The following is a 21,489-nucleotide window of genomic DNA, read 5'->3' on the forward strand; positions in this document are numbered from 1 at the left end:
CAGCAAAGAACATAAAAGATAAAAAAGGATAAATAGCCTATGGGCCATTCGGCCGATCTTCTCTACAAGTTCTGAGTAGAGAGGGGCCAAAGTGTTCTCAGGGCTGGGACAAGTTTCTTCCTAGTATTGTTCCTTCTCCGGGTTGGCCAAAGTGTTCTCAGATGTGCTACGACCAGAGAATAGATTTAGAGAGCATCATCCCGCTCTGATACCATGTTTCCAGCAAGAGACAAAAGATATGAGAGTCTAACTGTTCTGGCGACGTCAATTCTTTTATTTAAATCGTAAGGCAACTAAACATAATAAAAGAAAGGAAAGGACAAGAATGCCCCTCTGTAGCATATAATACAGATTATATCAACTACATCTGCTAATTCTTGCTTTCATCTACCTAAAACTTTCTTTGTTCCAAAACTTACAACGAATTTGATCTTAGTCAGTCAGCTAGTTGAGGATGGTAACATTGTTTCCTTTTACCATGATGGCTGTTTGATACAGGACCAACACATTGGGATGCTGAAACGTAAAGGGCATATATTGGGTCGGCTATTTGTCTTGGAATTTGAAAATACACCGGGGCCTTCATCCACATCCTGTTTTCTTACTACCACCCCTAGTACTAGGGTTATTTGCAAAAATAATGTGTGGCCTTGTGGCATAGGGGTCTTGCTCACCTCTATGCAAATAAACCTGAGTATTTGTTTCGTGATAGTTATTTGCCTTCTAAAGCTACTTCTTTTAATAATGTTGATAAGGCTTGCATTTCTTATTTTTTGAGTAAGAGCCATGTTCTACACTTTCCTTCAGTTGTTGAACATGCTTCTACACCTTTTAAAATAGTACATAGTGATGTTTGGTCGTCTCCAGTAGTTTCCAGGTTGGGATTTAAATATTTTGTTACATTTATTGATGACTGTACTCACTTTACTTGGATATATTTCTTGAGAAACAAATCTGAAGTTTTTTCTACCTTTAAATCTTTCCTACCAAAAATCAAAAACCAATTTGATGCAAACATTGAGGTTCTCCATTCAGACTCAGGGGGTGAATATCTTGATGGAGACTTTCAAATTTTCTTGAGAGACAATGGAATTCAATCCCAGAGATCTTGTCCTGGCACTCCACAATAAAACAGAGTTGCAGAGCGCAAGAACAGACATATCTTGAGCATAGTTCGGACTCTTCTTCATGATTCCCACGCTCCTACTTCATTTTGGGTGGAGGCGGCCAGCACTGTTGTGTACCTTATTTACATTCTTCCTTCATCTGTCTTGCATAATACGTCTCCTTTTCAAAGCTTGTTTCACCGTTCACCTGATTTTTCTGCTATTCATGTCTTTGGTTGTGTATGTTTTGTCCACCTTCCTCCACGTGAGCGTACAAAGCCTACTCCCCAATCATAAATGTGTGCTTTTGTGGGATATAGCCCTGATCATAAGGGCTTCCTTGGCTATGATGCAAAGTCTCTTCGAGTTCGCATATCCCGCAATGTCATCTTTCTTGAGAAGATTTCCTATTTTGCCCACATTGTTAAGTTGCCTGCTACTTCCATTTTGATGCTGCATTCTTTTGACTCTGCAGGTTCTTCAATTTCACCTTCTATTCCAGAGTTGCTTCGTGTCTATTTCAGGAAGAAGCTAGCTGCTCCGGCTCCTATTGCTCAGCCCCCTCCATCACCAGAAGCTGATCCATCATCTCTAGCCACGAGTTCTTCTCCTTCTCTTGATCCTGTAAGTACACATGCACCTATCCATGATCCTCAACCATCCTTTAATCCCCCTTTACGTCGTTCTTCTCAAATTTCTCGCCCTCCTAACCGCTATGGTTTTCCTTCAAACCATAGCTCCTTCTCTACAGTTTTGTCTGGCACAGATATTCCCACAATGGAAAGAAGCAATGTGTTAGCTGAAAGATTGTAGCTGAAGTAGTAGAAGAGAGGTGAAGGCAAACAAGTGCTGAGAATGTCGAACTGAGTAACCCAGTCGACAGTACTATTATTTATAGTAGATTATAATACAGTGTTACATGAAATGTCTGGAATGCCCCTGATTAGTGATGGGACACCCAGACTACTTAAAACACTAAATAGACTTAGGCCCATAACAAAGGCCCAGTACCTAACAGCTTAAAACCCACTACTAACTAACATGTACACTTATCGGCCGAACCAACAATACATAAAAACAGTCAACTTAACACTCCCCCACAAGCTAAGCATGGATGTCAGTCATGTTTAGCTTGCCAAGGTCAAAGAATTTTGTTGCAGCCAACCCTTTAGTCAGCACATCTGCAATCTGCATCTCGGATGGAGTATAAGGAATGCAGAGTTCTCCCGAGACTATTCTCTCTCTAACAAAATGTCGATCAATCTCAATATGTTTTGTCCTGTCATGTTGCACTGGGTTATTTGCAAAGTTGATGGCAGCTTTGTTGTCACAGTACAGCCTAAGAGAACCCTCAGCTTTTATGCCAAGCTCACTAAGAAGGGTCCTAAGCCACAAAAGTTCAGCAACACCATGAGCCATAGCTCGATATTTAGCCTCCGCACTTGATCTAGAAACCACATTCTGCTTCTAACTCCGCCATGTAACCAGGTTCCCTCCAACAAATGTACAATATCCTGAAGTTGATTTTCTGTCCCCAGCAGAACTGGCCCAACCTGCATCAGAATAAGCTTCAATTTCAATTTTATTCTGTTTTATTAACAAAATTCCCTTTCCTAGGCAAGTCTTCAAGTACTTGAGAATCCTTTCAACTGCTCTCATATGAGGGATCTTTGGAGAGTGCATGAACTGACTGACAACATGCACAGCATAAGCAATATCTGGTCGAGTGAGAGATAGATATATCAACTTCCCTACCAATTGTTGGTATCTCTCTTTATCACAGTAATCCTCCCCTACTGATTCTTGTAGACCATGGTTCTGTTCTATTGGAGTATCTGCTGGTCTATACTCTATCATGCCTATCTCTTCTAGGAGGTCAAGTACATACTTCCGCTGACATATATAGATCCCCTCTCTTGACCTAGCAACTTCAATCCCAAGAAAGTATCTCAAAAGGCCCAAGTCTTAAATCTCAAATTTAGAGGCTAAAAACTCCTTTAGTATTTTGATCTCTTCCAGGTCATTCCCAATAATCACCATATCATCCACATAAACAATGAGTGTTGTAAGTTTGCTATCCTATCTCCTTATAAACAAGGTATGGTCTGCACCATTCTGAGTGTACCCCACTTTCTTCATGGCCCCACAAAGCCTCTCAAACCATGCACGAGGAGACTGCTTTAGGCCATATAATGCTTTCCTCAGTTTACACACCTTTCTATCAAAGTCGTAGACTGGTGGAGGGTCCATAAATACTTCTTCATAATTCACCATTTAGGAAGGAATTCTTCACATCCAACTGATGGAGTGAAGAATTGTAGTCAATCCCTTCTTTTTGAGTAACCCCTTTGCCACAAGTCGGGCCTTGTACCTTTCAATGTAGTCAACCCCTTCGCTACTGGAGCAAAGGTTTCTTTGTAGTCAATCCCTTCTTTTTGAGTAACCCCTTTGCCACAAGCCGGGCCTTGTACCTTTCAATGGACCCGTCCTCCCTATGCTTTACAGTGAACACCCACTTGCACCCGACAATGCTCTTCCCTTCTGGCAGATCCACTAATTCCCAAGTCCTTGGTTTTATTAAAGCTTTCATCTCTTCATTCATAGATTATTTCCACCTTGGGTCAGACATAGCCTCTAAGTACCTAGAAGGAACATATACAGAGGAAAGAGCAAACACAAAGGAGTGATAGGATGGAGATAAACGTGAGTAAGAAACAAAATCAGCAATGGTGTGCCGAGTAGTACAAGAACGGATAGACTTATGAAGAGCAATAGGAAGATCCAAATCAGAAGTATGTGTGTTGGGATAACCTTGGATTGCAGATACAGATTGATCCGAGTCCAACAGGTTGCTGTCATGAGTTTGAGGGCCCTTTTTTCTTCTGTTGTAGGTGATTCTTATATCTTTCTGTTCCCTACTAGAGCCCTCAGGAACATCTGCAGTATCAGGAGAGGTAGCGGGCACAGAGGGAGCCTCACTAGGTTCACCAGGGATGCCACAACTAAGAGGAGTAGAAGGAAAGGATGAAAGGCCCGAGGCAGATAGAGGAACAAAAAAGAAGGGAGAATGAGAATCCTCTTCCATCCCACTAGTCTCCCCCTTAAGAGGATTCTGGGAAGACTGAAAGTAGGGTTGAGACTCAAAAAGGGCCACATCTCTGGTGACATACTTTCTCTTGGTGACAGGATCATAACACTTGTAACCCTTTTGTGTAGGAGAGTACCTCAAAAAGATTCCTTACGTTGCCCTAGGATCCAGCTTGGTCTTCTTTGGACCCTTTACATGTATAAAACATACACAACCAAAGACCCTAGGAGGAAGAGGAAAGTCTGGAAGAGGACAAAGAACAGAGAAAGGGGTTTTCATACCCAACACCTTAGATGGCATCCGATTAATCAGATATGATGCAGTAAGTACTGCTTGAGACCAGTAGTGCTTGGGAACCTTGTGCTGAAATAGTAAGGCTCGAGCTGTCTCCAATAGATGTCTATTCTTGCGCTCAGCAACCCCATTCTGTTGAGGGGTATTAGCACAAGATGATTGATGTAGCATGCCAGCATCCTCCATGAACAAGTTCAAGGATTTTTCAAAATATTCAGCAACATTATCTGACCGGAATTGCTTAATCTTCTTGTCAAATTGTGTTTCAATCATTTTGCAAAATGCCATGGTTATCCGTGGCACTTTATCTCGTACTTTTAACAGGTAGATCCATGTGCATCGAGAGTAGTGGTCAATAAAACTGATAAAGTAACGAAAGTCATCAATAGAAACAATAGGTGAAGGGCCCCAAACTTCAAAATGAACCAAATCAAAAGGAGCTTGAATTTCATTACTGGAAACTGGATAAACAGTTCTACATTGTTTTGACAATTGACATACTTCACAGACTAAACTCTGACTTGAAATGCCCTTAAACAATTCGGGAAACAACACTTGCAATGAAGAAAAAGGTAAATGACCTAGCCTAGCATGCCACAGATGCAACCTAGCTATTGACTCCACATTCCTCGGACCACTAGCAGCAGATGCTTGTAAGGCTGAACCGATGTCTGCATCAAAATAGTAGAGGCCTCCATACTCATGACCGCTCCCAATCGTTCTCCTCGTCAATTTGTCCTGAAAGACACAATGAGTAGGAAAAAAGGTTATGCTACAGTTCAAATTTTTGGTAAGTTTTGAAACAGACAAAAGATTTGAGGTAAGACTAGGAACATGCAAAACTGATTTAAGAGAGAGGTCCTTGCTTAGGTCAACCACCCCTTTGCCAGAGATGGTGGAGAAAGACCCGTCAGCAACTCTCATCTTATCCTGACCAGACAACAAGTGATATGAAGAGAATAAGGAGGACATATGTGTCATGTGGTCAGTTGCACCGGAATCAATAACCCATGACGTAGAGTCAATAGGACTAGTTGCACTAAAGGCAGAGACTATACCTGATCTGGCAAGAGAGGAGGAAGCAAAAGAGTTACTCCTAAGATGGGCTAAAGCCCGGCTAAGGACCTCTACCTCATTAGCAATGAAGCCCAAGGTACCGCTCCGGAGGAATTAGCAACCTGCCCCATGGAAGAAGAAGCCATTGTTGGTATACTTTGTGAGCTATCACCATTGTTACTAGTGACAAGGTTCCCACTTGCCACTTGACCCTTTTGTCCCTTCTTGTCTTTTTCTCAATGCAGCTGGCTTCAGGTGAGGATACAGGACCCAACACTTTTCTTTTACATCTCTTTCACCTCCACAATGAGTGCACTTAAGATGCCTTTTGTCTGGATACCTGTTCCCCTTTTGATTTGTAGAAATCAGGGCTGAATGTTCTACAAATTGTTCAACCGGTTCCTTCTGAGTGTCAACTTGCATCTCCTTTCTCCTGACCTCTTCATTCCTTACCAGATAATAAACATGATGTAACTCGGGCATTTCATCTCTTCTAAGAATTTTTGACCTTATGCCCTCATATACTGGGTCCAGGCCAGCCAAGAACTTGAAGGCTCTGCTCTCTTCAATCTGCTTATCATGTCTCTCCTTGTCCCTGGCATTCTCCCAATCCAGAATCAAGTGATGATCAAGTTCTTCCCACAGCCCTTCCATAGTTGCAAAATATGTTGCAACTATCATATCCCTTTGCCTTAAAGCAGCAATGTCTTGATTCAACCTGTAAATTCTAGCATTGTTTTTCTTCTGTCTATAGGTTTTTGACACTTTTTCCCAAATCTTAGCTGTTGTGGGAAAGTGTTAAACAGTCCTGGCAACTCGAGGAGTCATAGAAGCAAGCAGCCAGGACATAACTGTGGCATTCTCCTTGCGCCACACTGCATACTCCACACTGCCAACTTCGGGTTCCTTCTTCTTCCCATCTAAATAACCTGTGAGTTCACGGGAAGTAATAACAAGCATTGCAGAAACGGACCACTCCCTAAAGTTGTATTCATCCAGCAACACACTTGTAATCTGCAAGCTGTGCAGATTCGGGTTTTCCAGATTTGAAGACCTCCCACCAGGTCTGTTGTCCCTAGAAGAGACCTCTCCGGATATGGAAGACATCTTGGTTGCAGACTTTGTGTAGATAACACTGTTTCAGACTAGCCAAAGTGGTCACAGTCCTGAAGTGGACCAGTTACAGCAGCAAGAAGAATTCTGTGAGCTAGTAACCGACCTGAAACTGAGAGCTCTCCACCACTGCACTATGCAGACTTCTCTTGGGCTTCGACTTCTGCAACTGTAGAGAGTGCTCACGGTTGGAAAACGTGGGGTTACTGGTTCAGATCTGAAAATAGAATTGTATATATTCCTAGGATTGTGGCAGGATTGATTTAGAAAGTTTTTTCTTTCTATTTTTGTACTTTCTATTTTCTCTTCTTTCTATTTTTTCTTCTTTCTATTTTCTTTTCTTTCTATTTTTCTTTCTTTCTATTTATTGCAGCAGCTTACTGTATAAATATGCCCATTGGCAATAGAATGAAACATATCAGTATTCTACCATTCCAAAACATGGTATCAGAGCTCTAGGTTTGTCAACTTTGAGATTTTTTCGGCCTTCATTGCCAGTTTTGTGTTTTTCTCTTCTGGCCTTCAGTGTTGATCTGTAACCAGAAGTGTTCCTTTATTCTCCTTTCCTGCTGGCCTTATTTTTCCTCCATTAACAATGTCCGACATGATTGCAACAAGTGCTCCCGTCCAAACCGATGAAGGAGCAACAAATTCTCATCCTCACACTGGTGATTTGCAGAATATTCAGTCAACATATAGACTAAATGGCCAGAATCACTTGAAGTGGTCACAACTAGTGCGTACCTATTTGAAGGGAAAAGGAAAAATTAGTCATGGTTGGGCGAGCCAAATTTTGATGCTTGGGACGAAGAGGACTCCATGATTATGTCATGGTTGTGGAGTTCAATGACACCCGAGATCAATGATACTTGTATGTTTCTTCCCTCTGCAAAGGCTATTTGGGATGTTGTCCGACAAACCTATTCCAAAGCCCATGACGCTGCTCGTGTCTATGAGGTCAAAGTGAAGACTATGGCGGCCAAACAAGGGAGCAAGAGTGTTATAGAGTATGCAAATCTGCTGCAAAATTTATGGCATGAGCTTGATCATTATCGGGTTCTTGAGACAAAGTGCGCAGATGATGTTGTGATCTTGAAGAATTTTATTGAAAGAGATAGGGTGTATGATTTTTTGGTCTGACTGAATGCTGAATTTGATCAGGTCCGAATACAAATTCTTGGCAAAGAAGAAGTGCCTCCATTGAATGAAGTCATAGCCCTTGTCAGAGTTGAGGAAAGCCGTCGTGGAATCATGCTTGAGCCTAAAGATCCCGAAGGCTCAGCCATGGTGGCAAGGGGAGGAAGTTACAGTGGTTCAAAGGGTGAGAACAATCACAACTTGGCTCGTGACACAACCACCCATGACTCTAACGATAACCTCTGGTGCACCTATTGCAAGAAGCCCAGACACACGAAAGATCGGTGCTGAAAACTTCATGGGAAACCTCCCACATCCAACAAGGAATGGGGAAATCGAGGAGTTTCAAAAGGAGTTCAACAGAACCATAATGTCTCCACAACCCCGCAGCAAGAACACTCAAGTCAGGGACCATTTAATGATGAAGAAATGAAAGGCTAAGGTGCTTCCTGAAATCTTTGAAACCAGGAAGTGGTTCTACCTCTTTTGCTCTCTCAGGTGAGTCTTTATCTCTAGGATTACATGCCTCGGCTAGTGTTTTTCCATGGATTCTTGATTCTGGAGCTACTGACCACATGACACCCTCTTCACTACATTTTCTCACCTATACACCCTGTCCTACTAATAGAAAAATTTTTGTTGCTGATGGTTCTTTCACCACAATGGCAAGGATTGGGAATATTCAAATTACTCCATCCCTATTACTTAAAAATGTGCTTCATGTTCCTAAGTTATCCACTAGCCTTATCTCTATACATAAACTCACCCAGGATGTGAACTGCAATGTTGTGTTCTTCCCTTCTTACTGTATATTTCAGGACCAGGTTTCGGGGAAGAAGATTGGACTTGCTAAGGAAAGAGATGGACTCTACTACCTTGAAGCAACCAGCAAATCATCTCACACTGTTATGCATGTCACACGAGTCATTCTTATCTACGACCAATAAAGATTTAATTTGGCATCATCATTTCCATTTTGGTCATCCTTCATTTCCTATTTTAAAAACAATGCTTCCTTCCTTGTTTAAAGGAATTGATGTTGAAACCTTTCATTGTGATGTTTGTGAACTTGCTAAGCACAAAAGGGTTTCTTTCCCAATCAGCAATAAAAGATCTTCAACTCCTTTTTATTTGATTCATTCGGATATATGGAGCCCTTCTCAAATTCCCAACATTACTGGTTCCAGATGGTTCGTCACCTTTATTGATGATTGCACTAGAGTCACATGGATTTTTCTTCTTAAGTCTAAATCTGATGTGGGTACGATTCTTCCCAACTTTCATAACATGGTCCAAACTCAGTTTGGTGTGAGAATTAAAAGGTTTCGATCTGATAATGCTACAGATTATTTTAATCAGAATTCGTCCCCTTTTTTTCAGAAAGAAGGCATTGTGCATGAATGGCCATCTTTTGCAAACCACCCGAGCCTCTCTTTCAAAATCAGGTGCCAAAACAATATTGGGGGGAAGTTGTCCTTATTGCTGCCTACACCATAAATAGACTACCATCTAAAGTTCTTGACAACCGAAGCCCAATACAAGTCCTTTCTCAATTTTACCATGATATTCGAGCCTCAAATAATCTCACACCAAGAATTTTTGGCTGCACTGCCTTTGTTCATGTCCATAATAAGGGAAAATTAGACCCACGAGCAATCAAATGTATCTTCTTGGGATATTCCCCAACTCAGAAAGGTTATAAATGTTATCATCCAACCACCAGAAAATTCTACACCTCCATCGATGTCACATTTGAGGAAGGAAAATCTTTTTTCACTCAACCTTATCTTCAGGGGGAGCCCTCATTAATGGAAGATAAGGCCTCGGATCTACTCTCCCTAGATGTATTACCCTCCTCACAGACATTCAATCGTCAAGAATCACATCCCTCTAAGTCACATTCCTCTGAGCCCCACATTCCCGAGTCTCAACAAGAGTCAAACAACCCGACCACTGAACCAAATTCGGACACTGTTAACCCCACGAATGATGTGCATGAAAATGTGAGATATATGCAGGTTTACTCTAGGAGGAAAAATCCAGATCCTCAACCTGTGCAAGTCCAAGATTCAACTCCTAATCCTAGAACTGAGGGATGCTTAGATCCTGAACCTACACCTTCACAGTCTGAGTATGAGTATGACCTACCTATTGCACTGAGAAAAGGAACCAGAGAATGTACCAAACGCCCATTGTACTCTTTAGCCAAAAATGTATCATTCCAAAGATTCTCTAAATCCCATAAAAGTTTTCTAGCCAGCCTTAACACCATTCCAATTCCTAGTACTCTAGCCGAGGCACTTTCTAATAAGGAGTGGAGAAAAGCCATGAGAGTGGAATGGGAAGTTGTGGATCTACCAAGAAACAAGAAGACGGTAGGTTGTAAATGGGTGTTCACAATTAAGTACAAATCTGATGGGTCATTAGAAAGGTACAAAGCACGCCTGGTAGCCAAGGGATATACACAGACTTATGGGGTAGATTATCAGGAGACTTTTGCCCCAATAGCTAAAATGAATACAGTAAGGGTGTTACTGTCGTTGGCTGCTAACTATAATTGGGATTTGCAACAGTTTGATGTAAAAAATGTGTTTCTCCATGGTGATCTAGAAGAGGAGATATACATGGACATTCCACCGGATTTTGGAGAAGGCATTAAAGGGAACAAAGTTTGTCGGTTGAAGAAAGCACTATATGGTCTCAAACAATCTCCGAGAGCATGGTTTGGAAGGTTTACGAAGGTAATGCTGAGTATAGGTTACAAGCAAAGTCAAGGTGACCACACATTGTTTATCGAACACACAGCCTCAGGGGGAGTTACTGCACTATTAGTCTATGTGGATGATATAATCGTTACTGGGAATGATAAAAAGGAGAAGGAAGCATTGAAAAACTGCCTTGCCAGAGAATTTGAGATAAAAGACTTGGGGAGACTAAAGTATTTTCTCGGAATTGAAGTTGCACATTCTAAACAAGGCATCTTTATTTCTCAACAAAAGTATGTTGTTGATCTTTTGAGAGAAACAGGAAATATGGCATGTAAACCAGCTTCCACGCCTATAGATCCCAATCATAAACTTAGAGAAGCCAACGAGAATGCAAGTGTAGACAAGGAGATGTTCCAAAGACTAGTTGGAAAACTCATTTATCTTGCACATACACGACTGGATATTGCATATGCAGTAAGTGTAATAAGTCGGTTTATGCATAATCCTAAAGAAGTTCATCTGCAGGCTGCTCATTGAATTCTGCACTATTTGAAAGCCAATCCAGGAAAAGGAATTTTATTCAGAAGAAATGAAGGACCGACTCTTGAAGCATATACAGATGCCGATTATGCAGGATCTCCAGTAGATAAACGGTCCACTTCTGGTTATTGTACCTTCTTAGGAGGAAACTTAGTCACTTGGAGGAGTAAGAAGCAAAATGTAGTGGCTCGGTCAAGTGCAGAGGCTGAATTCAGGGCTATGACACAAGGAGTGTGTGAATTACTCTGGTTGAAGATAATTTTAGAAGACCTGAAGATTCCACGAGAAGAGCCTATGAAACTATATTGTGACAACAAGTTAGCAATCAATATTGCTCACAATCCTGTTCAACATGATAGGACGAAGCACATCGAAATTGACCGACACTTTATAAAAGAGAAACTGGACAGCAAGTTGATTTGCACTCCCTATGTGTCTACAAAAGGACAACTGGCCGATGTACTTACTAAAGGGCTCAATAGTACAGACTTTCGGAGAATTATAGCCAAGCTGGGAATGGAGGATCTCTATTCACCAGCTTGAGGGGGAGTGTTGGAAAACGTGGGGTTACTGATTAAGATCTGAAAATAGAATTGTATATATTCCTAGGATTGTGGAATGATTGATTTAGAAAGTTTTTTCTTTCTATTTCTTTCTTTCTATTTTTGTACTTTCTATTTTCTTTTCTTTCTATTTTTCTTTCTTTCTAATTATTGCAGCAGCTTACTGTATAAATATGCCCATTGGCAATAGAATGAAACATATCAGTATTCTACCATTCCAAAACACTCACCCCTACGACCAATACTAGGACTGCAGAAATCAGTCCTCAATCTAGGTCTGTCCTATACAGACCTCTCTTAGCAGTCGAACGGCTACTAACTACTAGAAGCAGTCTAGTAGGACATCAACTTCTAGGTCTTACTTCCCTTGTGCCCTATAGCCAAGAGAAACCCTAGGTTCGAACCCTGTTCTGTTCTACGGCAACCCTAGGGTTTTTCTGCAGCAACCAGGAAAAAAAGAGAGAGAAAGAAAACAAGAGAGAAGAGTTGGCGTTGGTTGTAACCAGAAGATCGCTCAAAGCTCTGATACCATGTTTGCTGAAAGATTGTAGCTGAAGTAGTAGAAGAGAGGTGAAGGCAAACAAGTGTTGAGAATGTCGAACTGAGTAACCCAGTCGACAGTACTATTATTTATAGTAGATTACAATACAGTGTTACATGAAATGTCTGGAATGCCCCTGATTAGTGATGGGACACCCAGACTGCTTAAAGCACTAAACAGACTTATGCCCAATAACAAAGGCCCAGTACCTAACATCTTAAAACCCACTACTAACTAACATGTACACTTATCAGCCGAACCAACAATATATAAAAACAGTCAACTTAACACAATGGATACTGAGCTCCAAGCTCTTATTGATAATGACACTTGGGATATGGGAGTCTTGATAGATACAAGGCACGTTTGGTGGCACAAGGGTATAAGTAGGAGTACAGGATAGATTATGATGAGACATTTGCCCCTGTAGCTAAGATGACCATTGTTCGTTTGTTGTTGGCTATATCTGTAATTAAACACTGGGAGATTCATCAAATGGATGCCAAAAATGCTTTCTTGCACGGGGACCTCAAGGAAATTGTTTATATGAAGCCTCCACAGGGATACTATGATAGTTCTACCATGGTATGTCGACTCAAAAAGTCCATGTATGGCCTTAAACAAGCTCCCAGGGCTTAGTTTGAGAAATTTCATTCAATAATCACAGATGCAGGATTCACCTAGAGCTCTTCAGATTATTCATTGTTCATATCGAGGTGTCCCCAAGGAATAACATTATTACTTCTTTATGTGGATGACATTCTTATTACCGGTGATGACAGCCAGAGTATTTCCTCTCTAAAATAGCTTCTCAGTCAATCTTTCAAGATGAAGGACCTTGGTCATCTCATTTATTTCTTGGGTCTAGAAGTTACTCACTCTCCCTGTGGGTATTTTGTTAATCAAATACAACTATGCGATGGACCTTGTGAAATCTGCAAACCTGAGTGATGACAAACAAGTTGACACACCTCTTGAGATGAATCTAAAACTTCGAAGGATAATGGGAACCCCCTAGCAAATGCCACTCTTTATTGACAGCTTGTCAGTAGTTTGATCTACGTCACCATGACACATCCAGATATCTCTTATGTTGTCCAAGTGGTCAGTCAGTTTGTCTCTTCTCCTCGACAACTGCACATGATTGCAATCCTTCGCATTATCAGATACATTCGTGGAATGGCATTTTCTTTCTTGCATCTCCTTTGCTTAGCTTATCCGCATATGCAAATGTTGATTGGGCAAGATGCTCAAACACTAGGCGCTCCACTACTGGTTGTGTTTTTCTTGGTGACTCTCTTATATCCTGGAAGTGTAAAAAGCAACCGACAATTTCCAAGTCATCTATCGAGGCTAAGTATAGGGCTATGTCATCCATCAACAGTGAGATTATATGGCTAAGAGCCCTCCTTGATGACCTTGGCATCTCCTTGTCATCCCCAATCCCTATTTATGCTGACAATATGAGTGCTATCAAGAATTCAAGATTGCATCCAACCCAATCTTCCATGAGCAAACCAAACATATAGAGGTTGACTACCACTTCATTAGAGACCAGTTTTCTGTTGGACACATATCCCTGCCACACGTCTTTCTGCCCTACAACTTGCTGACATATTCATGAAGGCTATGACCCGTGCTCGCCACTAGTTTCTAATTGACAAACTGATGCTCGTACCTCAGCATCAGTTTGAGGGGGGGGTAGAGACTGATTTATGTTTCTTACATCTTCTTTCCTTTTTTGGCTCTTGGGACCACTCCTTTATGTTGTAACTTATGTACACTATCTTTTGTTTTATTCTCTCTTGTAAGATAAGGGCATAACTGTCATTTCCATAACATTGTATTCTTTCTTATATAAGTTAATCAATTCTGGGCATGTGATGGAAGAGAGAACACACTTTCATTCTCAGCTTTTCTTCTCTGATTTGAACTAAGTTGACAGGAACCCCCAGGAAGCCAAAAGAATTCATTGATTCCTTCTTGACACAATAGAAGAAACAATCATATGCAAAAGTGCTTTTCCAGCTTTGGTTGTGCTTGAATCTTCACACAAGATTGATTAGATTGTGATGAACCGTTGTTTGACGACACATATGAAGATTTGCAAAAATTTTGTGCTGGAGAAGATCCTGCATGACTGAATTCACATCACCTTCTTAAATGGTTCTTGATGTATAGCTATGGGCGTCTCTTCAATTTTGGAGGAACTGAATTAGTATCCTCCTGAAGTTTCCAAAACTTGACAATGCCATGTCCGCTAGTCCTATTTTGATTTGATAAGGTTATTTCTGCCATTTTGTGTGTGCTGATTTATCTTTAACATGTCTAGTGGGAACATGGACCGGTGGACCCAACTGCCCCTGTGTTGAGTAGGTTTCCGTTTGATCTGAAAGAGGAGAAATTGCATTTGGGCAATGATCTTTTCGATGCCCTATCTTGCTGCGTCCAAAACAAATAAGAGGAAGCTTTTCATACATCATAGCATACCACTGACCATCAATCTTAACTCTTGTGCAAAGAGGGTTCCTGATATCTATTTCATTGCAAATTCTGGCATTTTACCTCTTGCCGATGAGAGTGTAACTTCACCAGTTTTCACAAGTCAACAAACTGTTACCAATGATCTGAAGGACCTTAAAGTCAAAATACTCAAAGGGCAGCTCTGATATTCTCCCTTGCAGCCCTAGAAGACAGTTGCCATTTACTTAATGACAGATAATGATTTGCTACCGTCCGGGGACCCTTGTATATTGCTTTATTAAAATCCTCCAACTGAGTAAATCTAAAAATATAAAAATTGAAGAAATAGTTGGTTAGCCACGAGTGTGGGGTTCCATACCCACACTCAGGCTCTAGTGTGTGTGGTTTCATACCCACACCTAGTTGTTTCTAATTTCTTTTATTAGTAGTTTCTAATTTCTTTTTAGTGGTTCTAATTTCTTTAGTTTCTAATTTCTGCTATTAAAAGTTTCTAATTTTTGTTAAGTTGGGCTGGCTGGCCTTATTGTTTCTAATTTTTTGTTTATTTCCTATTTTTGTAAGGATCCTAAAAGCTATAAATAAAGGAGTGTATGGGGCAGCAGATCATTCACCACTGAAACCCTTCTTTCTTTTCTCCTCTCTTCACTCTTTCTCTCTCTCTCTCTCTCTCTCTCTCTCTCTCTCTCTCTTTTTCTCTCTTTTCTTCTCTTCAAACCTGTAATACAGTAAACAGTTCTTCTTCTTTCAAGTTGGTATCAGAGCCTTAGATCTAGGGTTTCTCATGTGGATTTAATTCAGCCAACCACATGAGAATTGTTTAGGGCTGAAAGTTCAGAAAGATCCTTATTTCGGCTGATTCTTGGAGGTTACAAGAAGGCTTTAGCAGCTGTCCTAAGATTGGAGAGAGCTTCTTGTAATCGGGAAGAATCAGGTAGGAATTGAGTGATCAAAATCGATTCTTGATCAAGATTGGAGGTGCCGATCAGTTTTTTTTCTTGGTTCTTTGATCAAGATTCAAGGCGCTGACAGTAATCGATTGATCAAGTTTGAAGACTGAAGGTAGCAATCAGTTTTATAGGCTTTTTTCTTCATAAAGTAAGTACCTTTTCTTGAGATTGATACTCAAAAAGACTTTGTTATTCATTCAGAGAGGTACGGATAGAAAATCTCAGGACTGATATCAATCAGTCCAAGGTTGATATCAATCTTAGGACAGTAGTTGACTGATATTTAACTACAAAATCGTTGTCCTAGGTTGGCTGTTATCAGCCTTGAAATACAGTTTTTTTCTTGTCACAGTAGTTTAAAGCCTCTTCTTAACTTAGAATAGAGTACAAGAAGCAAGGGGAAGGTGCTTTTGGGACTGGTGGTTCAGGTAACATGACTGAAAACACCTTTCATATTACAACTGTTAAGTTTGATGGACCAAACTACTTGGAATGAGCCCAATCAGCCATGATGGCTATTGGGGGTAGAGGAAAATTGAGCTTCTTGCTAGGGGATGTGAAGGAGCTCTCCAAGGAGGACCCTACTTATGCTAGGTGGGTCCAAGAAAATTTTTTTGGTGATAACATGGCTGTGCAACTCTATGCGGCCACACATTAGTCGAAACTACTTGTGGGCCAAAATAGTTAAGGAAATATGGGATGTTATGAAGGAAACTTACTCTCAACCTCTTAATGTTGCTAGGGCTTATGAGCTAAAATGTGAGGTTAAAAATCTGAGGCAAGGAGAGAAGCAGGTCTCTGTTTACTTTTCAACCTTAAAATCCCTGTGGCATGAAATTGACCATCTGAAACAATTGAGTGGGAGAATCAGAAAGATGCACAAACATATAGAAAGTAGGTTGAAACTAACAGAGCTTTTGAGTTCCCAACTGGTCTGAACTCTGAATATGACATTGTGAGACAACAGTTATTGACAAGAGATAGTGTGAGAAGTGTATACAGATGTGGATTGAGCTGGATGTGTTGATGATAGGACATCCACCTCTGGATATTGTGCATTTGTGGGGGGAAATCTTGTTTCCTGGAAAAGCAAGAAACAAAATGTTATTGCTCGCTCCAATGCAGAAGCGGAATACAGATCCATGGTGGTTGAGATCCTTGCTTAATGAGTTGGAGGTTGATTATGAGAAGCCTCTGATGTTGTATTGCGATAATCAAGTTGCAATTAATATTGCCCACAACCCAATACAGCACGACTGGACTAAGCATATCGAGGTTGACAAACATTTTATCCGAGAGCCAGTCGCATCTCAAGAAGTATGCCTTCCTTACATTGCCTCAGACAAGCAGTTAGCTGATCTCCTCACCAAAGCAGTCACAAAAGGCAAATTGGAAACAGATCTACACAAGTTGGGAATGACAAATATCTACTCCCAACTTGAGGGGGAGTGAAGAAATAATTGGTTAGCCACGAGTGTGGGGTTCCATACCCACACTCAGGCTCTAGTGTGTGTGGTTTCATACCCACACCTAGTTGTTTCTAATTTCTTTTTAGTAGTTCTAATTTCTGTTATTAGAAGTTTCTAATTTTTGTTAAGTTGGGATGGCTGACCTTATTGTTTCTAATTTTTGTTTATTTCCTTTTTTTGTAAGGATCCTAAAAGCTATAAATAAAGGAGTGTATGGGGCAGAAGATCATTCACCACTGAACCCCTTCTTTCTTTTCTCCTCTCTTCACTCTTTTTCTCTCTCTCTCTCTCTCTTTCTCTCTTTTCTTCTCTTCAAACCTATAATACAGTAAACAGTTCTTCTTCTTCTTCTTTCAAGTAAAATTATTGGAAAAATCGATGATATCCAAAGAACCAGATGGTTTCCACAACTGTTGTATAATCTAGACTACTAGATGATAACTCAAAGGTCTACCCAAAATCATACTAATTAGCATATTACGCCATGGATGACAGATGCACTCCTTTAGACTATAGGAATGGACACAGAGATTTGCATCTTCAGCAATGGTAGCATCATGGGATGTCATGGTTGTGTAATCCATCTGAGACTCGATATATGCATCCTTGTACCAATTCAACGTATTGGACTCATCTACTAGTTGCAATAGTTTATCTTTAAAACTCTTCCCTACCACTATGCTATCTCCCCGTATTGATTCAAATGGTTCATGAGATGACCGACTTTGTGAAGGTAGAGAGGTTGCCTAGTATCAACTGCTAGGTGGGTTGGATGAGGTTTCAAAAGATGGTTGCATGTTAGTTGCATGCTCAGAGCAGTCCCCACTTACCTGAGTATATGAAAAATACTAGGAGAAGCATTCACTATACCTGTATGATGAGAAGTCATCTTCCTTCGAAGGAGCTGAAGGAAACCGCGCCTATGGTGCTCAACCTTCCTGTGATACATTCTTACCCTTCTCCATCCTGACAAACTCTGCAAGATAAGGAGAGAGAAACCCTCATGCAGTGAACTCCCATTTCAGAGCTCCATGCCAGTAGCTATAATCAATGAACACAAGATTCAGCACCAGGTCTCAGATTCAACTCCCCAAGATTTTACCAGCTAAACTACTTGACACCTTCAAGAGTTAGTTTAATGTGTTTTATCATCTTAACAACTTAGTACTAAATATGTAATAGATTTAGCAGTTGGACAAGGTAGATTTAACTAGTTCCATCCCAAATCCTAGGAAAAAGTAGATTTTCCCAACAAGATATTCTTTATCTTTTCAATGACCACATACCAAGACTGAAAAGATATATGATTCCAGGAAGAGGCAGACCATAGTACTTCAACATATAGAATCATTCTCCCCAAGGATTAGAGAACCATATTAGATACGTTCCTCAGCTTTCAAAACAAAGATTTCATTTAGATGGAATCCAAAATATGCTAATTTGATGGCCAATACATTTGCTACAGGAAAGATTTCAAATGGTGAGTCCTGATTTTGAGGATGTGAAAGAGAGGTACATGGCTCTGGGACATTGTAAATTTTGGATATTGTTTCTCAAGAAAATTAAGTTTTCTGTTATCTATATTAGCTGTTTTTATTTTATGTAGAGGAGATGGGCCGAATGGCCCATAAGCTGTCATTCTATGTTATGTTTATCTTTTTTCTCTGTAATGGGCCTTATTCTAGGCCCATACTCTTACATACTCTGTTTTGTAATTTCTTGCCCATCTAAGGGCCCCTCTGTAATATTTCAAAGATTAAGTTAATAAAATGATTTAGAGTGTTAGAGGGGGAGTGGCCATGAAGCGAACGGAATACTTGTTCAACACTCCTGGCCAATGCCTTGATTATCCCAAGAACTGCCTTTGGTTCTACTTCTTCGGAGTCTGTCAGTCGAATCATGTTGAGTCATTATCGTTTTGGTCATTTACCTTTTTCTGCTTTAAGTCATTTACTTCCCGAATTGTTTAAGGGAGTCAGTGTGTCCAGTCTCAATTGTGAGTCATGTCAGTTGTCAAAGCATTGTAGAAACAATTATTCTATGAGAAATAAAAGATCTTCTTTTCCTTTTCACATTGTGCACTCTGATGTGTAGGGGCCTTACCACTTATCTTCTATGGGGGGCTACAGATATTTCGTCCTGTTTATTGATGAATTTTCTAGATTCACTTGGATATACCTGATGAAATCCCGTGAAGTTCCAAGACTTGTGAGGCAATTTCATGAGCTTATTTTAACCCAATTTGATACCAGAATTAAAGTTTTCAGATCCGACAATGCAAAAGAGTACTTTGAAAAGAACTTATCCTTGTATCTCTCTGACATGGGGGTTATTCACCAAAGCTCTTGTGTTAGAACCCCTGAACAAAATGGAGTTGCTGAAAGGAAAAATAGACATATTGTTGAAGTTGCAAGAAGCATTTTGTTTGCCTCACATGTTCCTACAAGATTTTGGGGTGATGCTGTTCTTACCGCTACCTATCTTATAAACCGTATGCCATCTCCCCTACATTTATATTTCCTTCTATTGCTAAAACCTCCTAGCCTACCAGTTATTCTTCTTTTTGCAATGCATAGTTAATAACTCCACCAAATAGAATTCTCAGTAATCCTTTGAGCCCTCCTGATCAAATTCTGGTGATGTCCTTATTCTTTAGTTTCTTTGATTTCTTAATTTCCATCTACAGTTATAAGCCTAATTAGTAATTTCATACTTACAACCCCTTTAAAGCTGTCTCCAGTCACCTTAAACCCTTGAATCTCATCTTAAAACGTACCTATTAATGGCATAGTCCATTTGGTTCAAAACCAAGCCCTTATATATCTTAAATCTCATTCTTTTTTCCTTGATTTTGCTAACTCAGCACCTCACCTCTGTTAAAATTTCCAGCCATTATACATTGAAATATGTCATCACACATTCAAGCAATGAATTACTGTGGCACTATTTAACTATCTTTTGGGATATTCAGTGAAATGCAAAATAAAAACATCCATATCAAGGAGCAACTCATTTATAAATATGAAAAGCAATTAGAAAAACATTAGTAACAGTAAAAAAAGAGGCTAAACTAAAAGTGACCTCCAATTTCCAATTACTTACTCTTCATCTGACAAGAGATGCCCACCATCAAAATAATCACCCAGGAAGAGAATCAGGTTGGGTTTGAGAGGCAAAATAGATGCAAGAAATGACCTTCGCATGTACAAATCTGTGTAAAACTGTGCAATCTCCAAAGCAAGTGATTTGGGAGGAAGACCAAGGGAAGTCCTGTCCATAAGCTGTTATGTGGAAATTTTATTAGAAAGCAATGAACATGAAAAGGATAACCCAGAAAAACAAACATCTTTGGCCAGGAATGGAGAGAATCAACAGGAGCATAATCATTGTATTATATAGGCTTGATCATTAGCAGTCCAGAAAATCTTGCTCAACCAGGTTAGACATTGAGAAATCATCTAGCCATGCCAACTCTTTGGCCAAGAGTGCAGCAATTAAGAGTGAGTTGAACTGGATTCTTCTGTATTGGTTTAGCTTTTGCTTTATTGTATTATAGAGTGTATGAAGAGACTGGAAAAGACAGGTTATGGGTCTTTTTTGCATGCTTTAAAATGCACATAAATTTCTTAATATTTCCACGACATGTTTTTATTTCCACAGATGTTGACACAAAATTTTACTGGAATTGACACATTCTCCAATGAACACTACCAGTACTATGTGTAGTATAAGAGATAGTATTATAATGTAACTATGTAAGTTGGTGACAATATTGAAGATATGTGGAGTAGCAATGTCACTGCCCATCTAATGGACATAATTGCCACATTGAGCCAGCTCAATGTTCTTTTCAAACATGAAGTTAAATATTAGTTTTCATTTGTGTAATAAATTATTTGGTTGATCTATTAGAATCATTTACATTCGGGGGTTAGGGAATATGGATGAGAGGAGGAAGAGCATGATTGAGGTGGACGTCCGAGGGTTAGGAAGATGGCTGAGAGGATGCAAGTGCTGGAGGCAAGTTTAGTGGGAAGATTTGTTGGCATAGATTTAGAAATGGAGAAGGTGGAAATCTGGGCGAAGATAGAGTGGGGAAATGAGAAGTTAATGGGGGTAAGAAAACTAAATGGCAGGCTGCTCCTATTTATGTTTCATATAAAGGCGATGGCAGAGATTGTTATCAATCAATAGAGACCGAATGAGAGGGAGTTTGACCTCAGACTAGACTGGTGGTTCCTGGCGGCTTGAGCTCTGCCATTTCGGAGAAAGAGAAGGGCTGTCTGGATCGATGTGGTAGGAAATCCCTTGCATGCTTGGAGTATAAAGACCTTCGAGGCCATAGGAAACCATTGCAGGGGTTTCCTGCAATTCAGCGATAAGACGTTCCAAACAAGCTGAATATGAATTTCATAGGTGAAATATATGATTTGAGGATCCTGC

General features: G+C 40.2%; 1 protein-coding gene across 1 annotated transcript in view; it reads right to left on the reverse strand.

Moving 5' to 3' along the window:
• Positions 1-21,489, reverse strand: part of LOC104612621 (Calcineurin-like metallo-phosphoesterase superfamily protein) — a 161,715-nt gene that overhangs the window by 104,896 nt on the left and 35,330 nt on the right. The window contains exon 3 of the mRNA XM_010280107.3: positions 20,149-20,327. Within this exon, the coding sequence (XP_010278409.1) occupies positions 20,149-20,327 (179 nt within the window). The remainder of the gene's footprint in view (positions 1-20,148; positions 20,328-21,489) is intronic.

This window comes from Nelumbo nucifera, chromosome 8, assembly GCF_055504915.1.
Source record: "Nelumbo nucifera cultivar China Antique chromosome 8, China Antique-T2T, whole genome shotgun sequence".
NCBI lineage: Eukaryota > Viridiplantae > Streptophyta > Magnoliopsida > Proteales > Nelumbonaceae > Nelumbo > Nelumbo nucifera.